Consider the following 12,327-nt stretch of genomic DNA (forward strand, 5'->3'; position numbering starts at 1 on the left):
ATCTAGTTAAATGGATCTCAGTTGGTTGTCTTGTGGTTCCGTACTGACAGGGTCATGGACAACAGGGAAAACCAATGCATTTATTTGTAAGAAAAGACCCCCTCAAAGGGCCCAGATAAAAGACAAAGGAAGATATTGACGTCTGACAAACTAAATGGCTCAGTGAGTGCGGTGATGAGTTTAAATAAATTTCCTTTATGTTTATAATAGTTGGTACTTTTCACGAAGAGGATACAAGATAATGCCTAAAACTTTGTTCTTAATAAATTGTCAGTGAAAAGATGTGCTTAACCTTCAGAAAATGTTGATTGTCAACCTCTGGTTGTCATTCTAAACACTAGGTGTTGTTTTATTTTTCATTCATTATAGGAGACTGTAAATTTTTTAAATTAGAATTGCTATGCTGTAAATGTTTTCATTGTCTGTTGAGAGTAGCATTGCCACAATACCAGCATTTCAGTAGTTGGTGTCAAGCAAACCAAGTGTCACAGAGTCAGTCACATTCTCTGTACCAGACATCTCAGCTCCACCTACTAGTGATGGGAAGTTCGGATCATTTTACAGACTCAGACCTGTCTCAGTCTCGTTCAGCAAAATGAACAAATCTTTAATCAATTGATTAGTTCCCCTTTCGAGCCTTTGGGTTTGAGTCATTCCTTCATCACGTGGCAGCCCCATACACTAAACCTATGCTGTCTCAGCCGGAAAGACAATTGATTAATTCACCTTTCTAGTCTTCAGGTTTTAGTCGTTCCTTCATTACGTGACAGCCCCATAAACTAAACCTATGCTGTCTGAGCCGGAAAGAGACTTTATAATAACAGGTGAGACCTGAACACCACAAGTTGATAAACTAAACTCATGTAAGCTTTGCCAGTTTTAAGTTTTAAATCATTTAAGTCAGCAGGTTGTGACAAGCAGGAAATGGTCAGTAGCAACATCATCACCTCGATAATTTCACACATCATGGACTTGTCCATGAAGGATGGACAAGTGTCAACGCTTAGAGACAGAGACATAGTCGATCTCGTTGCACACCTCTTGGGCACCAGGGGCTTTTCACTTAACTTTATAAATCCTCTTGTGAGGATAGTATGTGTCCCTGGCCTCGAGTCAAGCTTGGAAATGGTCAGTAGCATCTGCACCCTTTGTGGTTGGTTTTTGAGATAAATACACGATTTCCAGTTTTAAACATCGCAAACATCTAAAAATTGCTTAAAAACAAATGTAGTTATGGTTAGTGGCTTTACATGTCATCATTTGAAAAGTAGACCTTACTTGGATGCTAAAATTAAAAGTCTGGCCCTGTGGGACTAGTATTCCCCTAATTTGACAGAACAGATTTTTCATAAATGTACTGTAACAACCTTACTGAGTAATTGTGGCCCCAACTTTTTAAAAGATTTTGAACTGAGAGATAATTGACCATTTAACTGTGTGTATCGTTTGTGTGTGTGTGTGTCTGTGGTGCTGTGGGATCAGCCTTTCTCTTTCTCTTCCTCTGTACAGGGCATTTTGGTTGGCCCTATCCTCTCCTCTTGGCAACACTCAAAGCGGAAGAGTGTGCGGCCATGCGCGCCACGTCACCACAGACAGAGTGAGTCTTTACCCTAGTGAACCAGTCTGTGTGTGCACTAGCCCCAGTGCTTGCTGCTCGCTGTCTGCCTCCTCCTTGTGCCCCCTTGAGTCATGCACATAAATCCACCAACCAATCATATTCTAGTGAAGAGTTAGTCCATCATTTCCACTCCTTTTAGTTTCCCTGTCCTTATGTCCCCTGTCTTTCTGCTTGGTTTAGAGTCTGACCTCTAGTTTTTTTCTGTATACAGTATTTCTTATGATGAATCTCTGTAAAGCCAGACAGTCATCATACTCGCATTAAATAAATATTTTTCCTGTAGTTTTTGTCCCTCCACTGAACTTCCTAGAACATATGAGCTGTTTGATTTCAATAGGGCACATCTTCCAGTTTTGTCATCTTTATTCATTGAAAATATGCAGTTGTGAGTCAGATCCTGAGGGTGTAGGGAATGAATTGTTATCTCAAAAATGTAAACTCATCATTTACTCTCCCCTATGTCATTCCACCATTTTCCTTCAATCATACAATAGTTTTTTTTTTTTTTTAAGGAACAGTGTTCATAAGTGTTTATGTTGAAATATTGCCATCTGCTGCTCTCAAATCTTTTTGACAAGAGCATCCATTAGTCACAAGATGTTTAATCAGTAGACATGAAAACCAATGATGTAACTTGATGAAACTCACCCTTAGGCATCAAGTTTGAATGTACGCAAATTCAATTGTGATTTGAGAGCTATAGCAGATTTTCAGTAAATTTAGTGTTAAAAAAAACAAAAACTTATATCTCTGTTTCTTATCAAACACATTGTATGCATGCCTTCAGAAGATTACACTCATATAGACTAATTTAAAGATACTTTTATTGTGCTTTTTGTCTTTTGACAGCCCCAGTACTCATTTAACTTGAACATTCTGCTAAACATCTACATTTGTGCCTAACGTTAAATAATTATTTTTTGGAATAACATGAGGATGAGTAAAGGATCAGCTGTAAAGTAACCCACCATACAGTAGCTGCCATCATGGAGACTAATCATCTAATAAACACGATTTGACTTAAAAGTCCTTACCCACAAACCTTTTTGGTGAATGTGCATGTGACCTGTGGTCCAGTCAGGATGACGGCTGTCAGAAGGCAGCTGTGGGAGACTGGTATTAGGAAAGAGAGCTGCTAGTACATCACAGGACAGCTCTGTGGGATCTAATGTGGGATTACCAGAGCGGTGACAACCTTTCGACTTTAAGACACATATTCAGTCTCTGTCTTTGGCAGTGTGCTTAGATTAAACTGTCCAGATAGAACCTAAATTCTGCCTGTTTTTAGTTATGCTAATGAGCATGGACCTGAATGCATATATTATTATTTTATTTATTTATGTTTATTTTTGCTTTGATTCATGTCATGTGATGGGCAAATGTCATAGATCACTGTAATGGCTTTATGTGCTGGTCAGTTTTTCGGTTTCAATGTTTTTTTTTTTTGTTTTTTTTTTTCTAATAGTAAAACAAAAAAAAGCTTTTGTGTTTTTTGACTAGTGTGGTGAGGTAGCTTCCTGTTCTGCCCCTGTGATCTGTTTAAATCTTTAATTGACTGATTTTTCCTTATTGTTTCTCTCCCTCTGCCTCTCCCAAACTGCCCAAACTCTGGCAAAAGGAGTGGAGCATCTAGTACATTACTTCAGAGACACTGCGTGGTATAGTACTGCCTGTCTTTAACATCCTCTAAAGTCCTTCCTCTTTTCTCTCTGTTTGCATGGTCTCTTATTCTGTACAGCGAGGACTGTCCATCTGCATCATACAGGTTCACCCTACTTTTATCTTTTCTTTCACTGTTTCTTTAAACCTCTCTCTTTCTTTTATTCTATTTTATGCTCTCGTCGTTTTCAAGTCATCTCAGTTTTTTTCATTTTCTTTTAACTGTTTGACTAACCCATATAACTTTGTGAAATCTGTCTGTTGGAAGTTTAAATTAGCTACATTTACATGCAACCAAATAATCCAATTCAGTTGTAATCGGATTGAGATTGATCGGAATTTGGATCAGGTTGAAGGGGGTGGTTTATTCCAATGCTATCTCATGGCCAATTCGTACGTATTTTACGAGGTGGCTTATTTGTACGAATTTGTACGACCTCACTCTTACGATTTTATATGATTTGTCTAAACCCCAGTGACGGTTAGGTTTAGGGGCGGGGTTAGGTGTAGGTCATTCATACAAATTCATATGAATTGTGCAACTCGTAAAATACGTACGATTTGGCAACAATCGTATGAATTTGTACGAGTGTGGTCGTACGAATTCGTACGAATAAGCCACCTTGTGAAAAATGTACGAATTGCCGTGAGATCGGGTTGTTTATTCCTCTTCTAATACGATTGAGAGTCCATGTAAACACTGGTTTAGATTGAACCACGAAACTGAAAGGACTGTGCATGTGCAATGATGCAGAAATAACGTAATGACATATGATGAGCGGCTCTTCCTTTTGAATAAAGTGTTGTATAAATGTGTGTCCTGTCATTATAAAACTCTCCTTTCACTTGGCAACTGTGAAGTGGAGCAGGACAACCATGTTTTGGATACTCATCCACAGGCAACCCATTATGAGCCAAATCCATAAATGTATAAATATTAATTCTGCTGTTAAAATCAAATAACGAAACCATGTAGGGCAGTGTGGACAGAAACTCTATATTTGTGCAGTGTGCGCATGCAAAAAAAAAAAAAAAATCTATTCCGATTTGAAGCTATGATATATAAACGCGCACATCAACCCGATCACTTTATTTAGCGTTCATGTAAACACTACATTCAGATTCATCAATCTGGATTAATTCAGTCTGACTGAACCAAAAATTGTGCATGTAAACGTAGCCAGTGTAACTTCAAGAGTTGGAGTCAAGTACCTGTACCAGACCCCCAAGATCCAGACAAATATTAGTCCAGCCTTGTCATATTGTTTATAGGTAAGTTTTAATATGTGACATTTACAAGTATAAAGACCCTTTGTAAATTTGGATAGATAGTTGCAGCTAAAATTACAAATCTTACAAATATACAAATCTTTTATATTATACATGTTTTTGTATAGTTACGTTTTTTTATAGATTTATTTTATATTCTTAACCATAGCCCTAAACCTAAACCTTTTCATAGACACATTAAAAATATATAAATATATAAAATGTAATGGGCAGAAACATGTACAATGACATTTTTGTTTCAATACACCATTATTATTATTATTCTTTTATTTATTTATTTTTTGAGATATCATATAAAGAAAATATAACATATACTATCACCCACACCAGTCAAAAATAAATATTACATCAATAATAGTTAAACAATTACAAAAATTGTATTCATTTTGAGGTTTTAATGTGAAGTCATGTTAAACGTGATGCAATCCTTTGAAACAAGTTTCACCAGAAGTCACACCGAACAGAATGAAATAAAGTCAACAAATGTGATTGAAAACATAATTTAATAATAATAATGATAACAAATAGAATAGTATCAACCAATTATTTCCGTAATTTCAGTATTCATAAATAAGGACGTCTAAACATCTACATCATTCATATGTAGATGATTTACTCTATAGACACTATTACTATGCCTATGGTATGTTTGATTGTCTATGCAATCATAAGTAAATCTAACTGTGGTTTACCAGACCCCCGAGACTGAGACCAATACCAGATTCCCTAAAGTCTGGGGTATGCTTTGTGTTTCCATCTGCTGTCTCATGCACAGTCAAGCATTATAATCCGAGTATACTTCACTGAACATGAACTTGTGCAGACATGTCCCCTGCAGAGGACAGTACTGAGTTGATTTATACCACGGATGGGCAACTCTGCCACTGTACATTGTTCTGCAGAGGTTAGCTTCCCCCTTATTCAAACACACCTGAAACATCTAACCATAATCTTCAGGATTATTTGAAAAGTACAGGCAAGTGTGTTTGATAAAGAATGGAGCTAAACTCTGCAGGACAGTGTACCTTCAGGACCAGAGTTGCCCATCCCTGATTTATATTCTTTCAGACTTGTTTCAAACTTGAACTAATCAAGATACCTTCTGAACTCCTCGCATGTCCTTTTTTGTTGTTTTCTAACTTCGTCTCCTGTTGATTTATTGACATTTTCATCTTCTTTTTATAGTGGTTTTAAAAGCAACGGCCCAACTTTTTGCTATAGTGAAATTCAAAGCAAGCACACTGTTTGCGAGATGAAGTGCCTACTGAATTACTGAAGAAAATTTTGGCCTTAACTCTTGAGGCCTAGATCCAGACCAAGATCTTTATGCTCAAGAACCAGACTGTCCATTTTAAATGGAGAAAAGAGGAAAATGATAAATTAATTCCAACATTCATTTCAAACATTGCACAAAGACTGTCAGACCAAGAAATCAAGTAATGAGACAAAGACCCAATCCAAGGCTGTATTTATGTGGTCATTTGTCAGATAGCCTGTCAATCACAAAAAATCCCAGTGAAGGGTGAATTAGGAATGCAAGGTATACTGCTACTGAAAAATGCAACAGGAAAACATTTTTAATGTAAAAAATAAAAAAAATAAAAAATAAGATGCAGACATTGTGGAAAATGTCGTAAGTTCACTTAGTGTGACAATCAGTGAGCAAGCTGTGATGAGAAATGGTAGACACAACAAAAGATGTGGATTTCCGTAGCTTTGCCCTCAACTCAATAAGAAGAGCAATGCTGTAGCAAAATCAGCGCTGAAGCAAAATATGAAATTACTTGGCATTCAGAGAAAACAAAATGTAAACCTGCATCAGTCATCAGACCTCAGCCATTGACAAGTTTGCAAAATTACATTTTCAGAAAAATGATTAATGTTGTTGTATAACTTTCACTCACTAGTTGTTCACTATTTGAGTATTGCTGATCTGTTGACACTACTGGTACACAAATCAAACAAAATATTGCGCCTGGATTTTTACGTTAAAGTAGTTATAAAATAAGCAACATACATCTCCATGATTTTATGTAGGACAATAATTCTCTATGTCATCTAACCTGTCAGCTAAGATTGCCTGATAATTGCCAATGATCATTTATTGTTCCAATCAGAGCAACCAACAAAAGTTGGAACATAGACTTTCCAAAAAAAAAAAAAAAAAATAGGAAAAGTTTAAATTCATCCTCATTAAATATATGTCATATTTACCTTCAAATATTGACATATGTTTAAATTGCACTTTAAAGGGGGCATGTTTTTTGCTTAATAAAAACTTAATTACTCTAAGCCCTTCTGTCTTCAAGTAGTACTTAGTTCACCATTTTTAGGTAGTGGTCATATTGTAATAAATACTGTATACCTGATTATACAACATCTTCCCTCACATGCCTCATTCTTTTTGTTAAGTAGAGAACATAGAGTGCATGGGCCTTTAGGCATAATTATGTGATGTGCTTTTATGTTCTGCAGTTTGTTCTTCACACCTCATTGCAATGTAAAAGCCTCTTTTAGACCAAACGGTCACATAAAACTAACGCTTCTCATGACTCCCTGCCTTTAAAAAAAGAGTCATTATTGTAATTCAGATAATTATTTGAAATGCTTGATGTAGCTGGAGGTGGTAGTAGCTTATTATTAAAATGCATATTTGGAGTCAATGTAGGTGCGAGTACATAGCACTTTGAATAGTGCTTACTTTTATCTCTGCTCTACTTTCTTTACTTCTTTGTCTTTTGTCTGTGTGCCTTATCCCTCCCTCCACATCATCCTTCTGCTCCAGAACTCTGTCACCTTTTCTCAGTTGCCTTATTTTAATTCTTGGCGAGCTGTCATAAATTATGTATGAACAGCTGAGTGCCCCACACAGCTCTGCTTAGACTCTCTCTGAAGTTTTGACAGGGTTGTAGGTGGTCTCAGGTTAGCCCGATTGAGACTTCACCTCTCTAGACAAAACCCTCACTGTCTTGTCTCGTCCATTCTGAACCACAGGCGCTGGATAAAACTTCAAAGGATTATATTTTCCAAGTCTGGGGCTTGGAATTGGCACAAAACAAAGAGTCAGTCAATAAAACAAGCACACAACACTGCATTGTATTGAGGGTGATATCCATTAGAGGGTGCTGTGGACCAGGAAATGAAGTTGCAGTTAGCATACAGACACTTGTGAAGTAGGGGAGATAATGGATATTTACTGTGAACATTTTTTTAAGACCAGTAATGTACATTCTGTCATTATTTACTCACCCTTATGTTGTTCGTATATGATACCCAGAGGGGAAGATCGTCTGTGAATCATACATGGGATGCATTAAACTGATCAAAAGTGATCAGTAAAAAAAAATAAAAAATAACACATATTGCATATTGCAACATATTGCATGCTATAATTTACCTCGGACAATGATTTTGAGTCATCTTTCAGATCAGCGGTCATAGAATAAACAAATAAATTAAATATTGAACTGTATTCCAAAATAAAAGCCAAAAAAAAAAACCTCTTACATTCTAGCATGAAAATAGTGTGATCCAACCTTGTGTAAATACAAGTATTCAAAACTCACATCATACTTTAAAGAAAGTGTGCAATCCTGGAAACTTTTGCTAGGTATTTGTGTGAGGATAACATAAAGGGACACGGGTAACTATTCCTAAAGCTCTGTTTACATGGAATAAATGCCACCCACTGGAAATCATCCACCAGTGCCAATGAAACGCCAGAGCAGACATCAAAGACTTGCTGTACTAATAATATTACTGTATTCCAGCACCTCGGTGTCCTGCATACCGCAAATCCTTGCATCACAGAATAATTCACTTTGAGATATATAGTTTGGCTTCTCTAGCAATCTCATGTGCATTTCTTGTGATCTTGAATTTAAAATATTAAAAGCAGGCAGAAATTTGTCTATGTACCATCCTTAGAAAATGTCTGTCCTATATTGGATGTTTTGCTTTGTGACAGTGCTAGCTTCTCTATTCTAGAATCTTTTTGTTGCCAGTCATAGGTTGTTAGCCTGAATTGCATTCTTGTTTGTCAGTCTGAGAGTGTACTTGAGTGCATGTAATGCTTTGGCGATGACCTCACCACCTCACGTGTTAGTCTGCATCATTGCTAATTAGTGTGGAGAGGCTGAGCTCCACTTCAGCAAGAACTGTAAGGATCAGAGCCCTCTCAGACAGCTTGTCATGTGTGGATGCTTCACTCAGTCTCACTCAAGTCAAGTTAACATCCAGAGCAGGTTCGTCTGAAGTTGTGTGGCTGCTGCCGGGGATAGCGTCTCTTAGAGCACGACCGATATATCAGTTTTAATGATTAATCAACACTTGTAGTTGCTTTTTTGTACTCTTATTATCAGTATCAGTGTTGATAGTTTTTCTTTATAATCCTCTATATCCCTCTTTATATCCTATGTGCATCGGCACTGGTGGGGTCTACATTCTGGGGGTAAAATAAAACTAATTGCAGAGTCTGTAATTAATTGTGATGCATGCCTTGTTTTGTACACAAAGAAAGTGGATTTAAAACATCAGCAGGGAAAAGCCAAGGCACAGTATATAGATATTGTGGTAAAGATTTTGGCTATATTGCCCACTTCTAAGAGTTTAATCAAAGAGCTGCTATAAATCTCTTCATAATGCTTAAATCCCCCAGTGTGCAAGCATGTGGTGACTGTGGCAAGGAACCAAAAACAATATATTGCAACGAGTCAGCTGCCTCCTCCATGGTTATCATCGGCACCCCGTCCTAAATCGCCACCCTTCACCAGGCTCCCGACAGGAGTGGGTGTGTGAGAGGAGGGGCGCTGGATGAGCCAGGGCTGGCGGCGTGTGATGGGGCACCCCTGATGTGAATGGAGCCTCATCACCGCCGCTGTTATATATATTATATTTGTTTCCATGATAAACCAGCCTTATTGCATAAGTAATGTTTTCCAGCTTGTAGTCATTTATTGTGCATGCTACCTTATATTTACCAGTTGCTATTTTACTTTAATAAAATTGGGATATGTCATGCATGGGATTGCTATCATAGGGTTTAACCAAAGTCTAAATATATATATCAGCAACATTATTTTGCAGTAAGTTATTAAACACAACACCATTCAACATTAATATTTAGTAGCAGTTTAGTAGCAAATCTATGCATGGTTCCACGATAAACCAGAGATATTACAGTTGTTTTCTAGATTATAGAATCTATCTAAAAAATAGGTTGACCTCTAGTGTCTTGTATACTCTTGTTTTTTTTAAACCACTGAATTTATATATATATATATATATATATATATATATATATATATATATATATATATATATATATATATATATATATATATATTATTTTTATTTTTATTTTTTTTAATCAAACAGATCAATTCCATTAATTGAAAAATCACCCTAATATGATCATTTTAAAATTAGAGCAAACAGATGTTCAATAATTATGAATTAATTATTTTTTTTCTCCAATAGCTTCAAATACCTCAGACTCCCAGATTCTTGCCAAACAAGCTGTCAAGTCCAACCTCTTCAGAGGCCCCTTGTGACGGTTTGGTTGCCGAGCCTGGTCACCACCCACTGACGCCCCAGTCCTGCTCCCCAGACCTACAATGTCCTATCACTGTTAAGTCTACCCCAAACTGTGCTGTTCCAACTGTAACAATATCTGCTGATAGCTCTGCTGCCTCCTCTTCCAGAACTTTTCAAAGCACTGATCCTGCTGAGCTTGGCCTCATGAGCAGCCAGCTTAAAATCAATGAGCCAGCAAGTCCACCAGTTTCTGACAGCTTTTACTGTAAGCTAGGGAAAGATATACACAAATTTCCTTTGAGAAGAAGCAGATTTTCAACCCTACAGCCACAAACTTATGTTAAGAGAGCTTCAACACTCATCAAGCCCCAGGGAGTACAGCGGGTCAGAATGTTCACCGGAGCCCTGGGTAGGTTTGGAGGCCAAGGTCTATCCAGAACAAGACATCAACCTTTATCACCTCCTGGACTACCTTGCATCAACCCACCCCGAGAAACTACCCTGCACAGCAATAGTGCATCAATATTTAACCAACAAAATCAAGGGTGCAGACAGACTTTATTGCTCAGAAAGATACAGAACAGTTTGCCCAGAGCCAGTGGCACCCTCCAGCCCAAACATTCCCACCTTCCTAAGTCAAAGACAGTTTCTTCTCTCCCAAACCCTGCTGCTCATCAAGGTCAAACAACAACCCCAACCTGCTCTGCCTTCTCGTATGCTTCCACAATTCTAGATTAGTTAAACAGGGCTTCAGGGCATCCCACCAGGGTGTAGAAAAGCTGCTCCTTAAGGCCCTGCTTATAAGGCACCAGTCAAGTACTTGCCAGCTATGCTTACCATGTACAAAACAAAACATGACATTTGCACTTGTTGTAAGAGACACTATTGTCTACCTTGTACCTATGCATCTTGCATAAGATATTACTCCTTTGATAGTTAGCAAGGCACAACTTCTCCAGGATAATGACTCAAACCAAGCAGAGTATTGTTATTGTTCCCACATCATTTTTTTGTTGTATTGCTCTCATTGATTCTGTTGAGAGAGACTTGCATTTTCCTGTCTTAACTACTACCATGTTATGTGCGCAGTGTGGGCCATAATAAAGGGTTCCCACTTAGATTTTCAGAGGAGCCATCTCTTCCAACTGCTTCTCTACCCATCTCTCTTTATACCTTTGTTCTTTGCCACATGCATGACAGTTCTATCCTGCTGGAATTGGCTTCCCACCACCTTACCTAATGAGAGCAAGTTCTGGAAGCCAAGTCAGTATTAACACCAGAAAGAGTTGTTAGGCAGTGAACATAATGTAAAAAAAAAAAAAAAAAAAAAAACCTGGCTGTGAGAAACACTGGCCTATACAGTGATGGAGTTTGAAGTTATTGACATGGTTACTTTACAATCAGAGTGATTCCGCTAAGTAGGACGTCTTTTGGTTGTTGGTTCTGGACCACATTCTTCAGATTTAAGGTTTAGGAACAGAGACCTATGAGGGATAGGGACATCGTTAGGACTATCATTGTTTGATATATGCACTACTATTCAAACGTTTGGGATCAGAATTTTTTTAAATTTTTTTTTTAATTAGTTTGTTATGCTCAACAAGGCTGCATGTATTTGATCAAAAATACAGAAATTATATTGTGAAATATTATTATGTAAAATAAATTGTTTCTATTTTATTATACATTAAAATCTATTTTATTCCTAGATGCAAAGCTGAATTTTCAGCATCTATACTCCAGTCTTCAGTGTCACATGATCCATCAGAAATTATTCTAATATGCAGATTTTTTTATCAGTGCTGGAAACAAGGTTCTTTGATGAATAAAAAGTTAAAAAGAAGAGCATTTATTTTAAAAAGAAATCTTCTCTAACAATATATAGTACCGTTCAAAAGTTTAGGATCAGTACATTTTTATTCTTTCTTTATTTCTTTATTATTATTCTTTTTTTTTGTTGAAAGAAATTAAAACTTTTATTCAGCAAGGATGTGCTAAATTTATAAAAAATGATAGCAAAGATTTATATTCTGAATAAATGCTGCTCTTTTTAACTTTTTATTCATCAAAGAATTTTGAAAAAAAATAAATAAATAAATAATATATATATATATATATATATATATATATATATATATATATATATATATATATATATATATATATATGTCCTGCTTGGTAGTAATGGTAAACTGTGCTTGATTGTGACTCACAGGAATCAAGGA

At 36.7% G+C, this 12,327-nt stretch overlaps 1 protein-coding gene across 1 annotated transcript in view; it reads left to right on the forward strand.

The window, feature by feature from the left end:
- The window catches only part of ccser2b (coiled-coil serine-rich protein 2b), a 49,741-nt gene extending 37,627 nt beyond the window's left edge, over positions 1 to 12,114 (forward strand). Inside the window, 2 exon segments of the mRNA XM_052610799.1 lie at positions 10,046 to 10,795; positions 10,797 to 12,114. Coding sequence (XP_052466759.1) covers positions 10,046 to 10,795; positions 10,797 to 10,835 — 789 coding nt within the window. The 3' untranslated portion in view covers positions 10,836 to 12,114.
- The last annotated feature ends 213 nt before the right edge of the window (positions 12,115 to 12,327 follow it).

Source organism: Carassius gibelio, chromosome A12, assembly GCF_023724105.1.
Source record: "Carassius gibelio isolate Cgi1373 ecotype wild population from Czech Republic chromosome A12, carGib1.2-hapl.c, whole genome shotgun sequence".
Classification (NCBI taxonomy): domain Eukaryota; kingdom Metazoa; phylum Chordata; class Actinopteri; order Cypriniformes; family Cyprinidae; genus Carassius; species Carassius gibelio.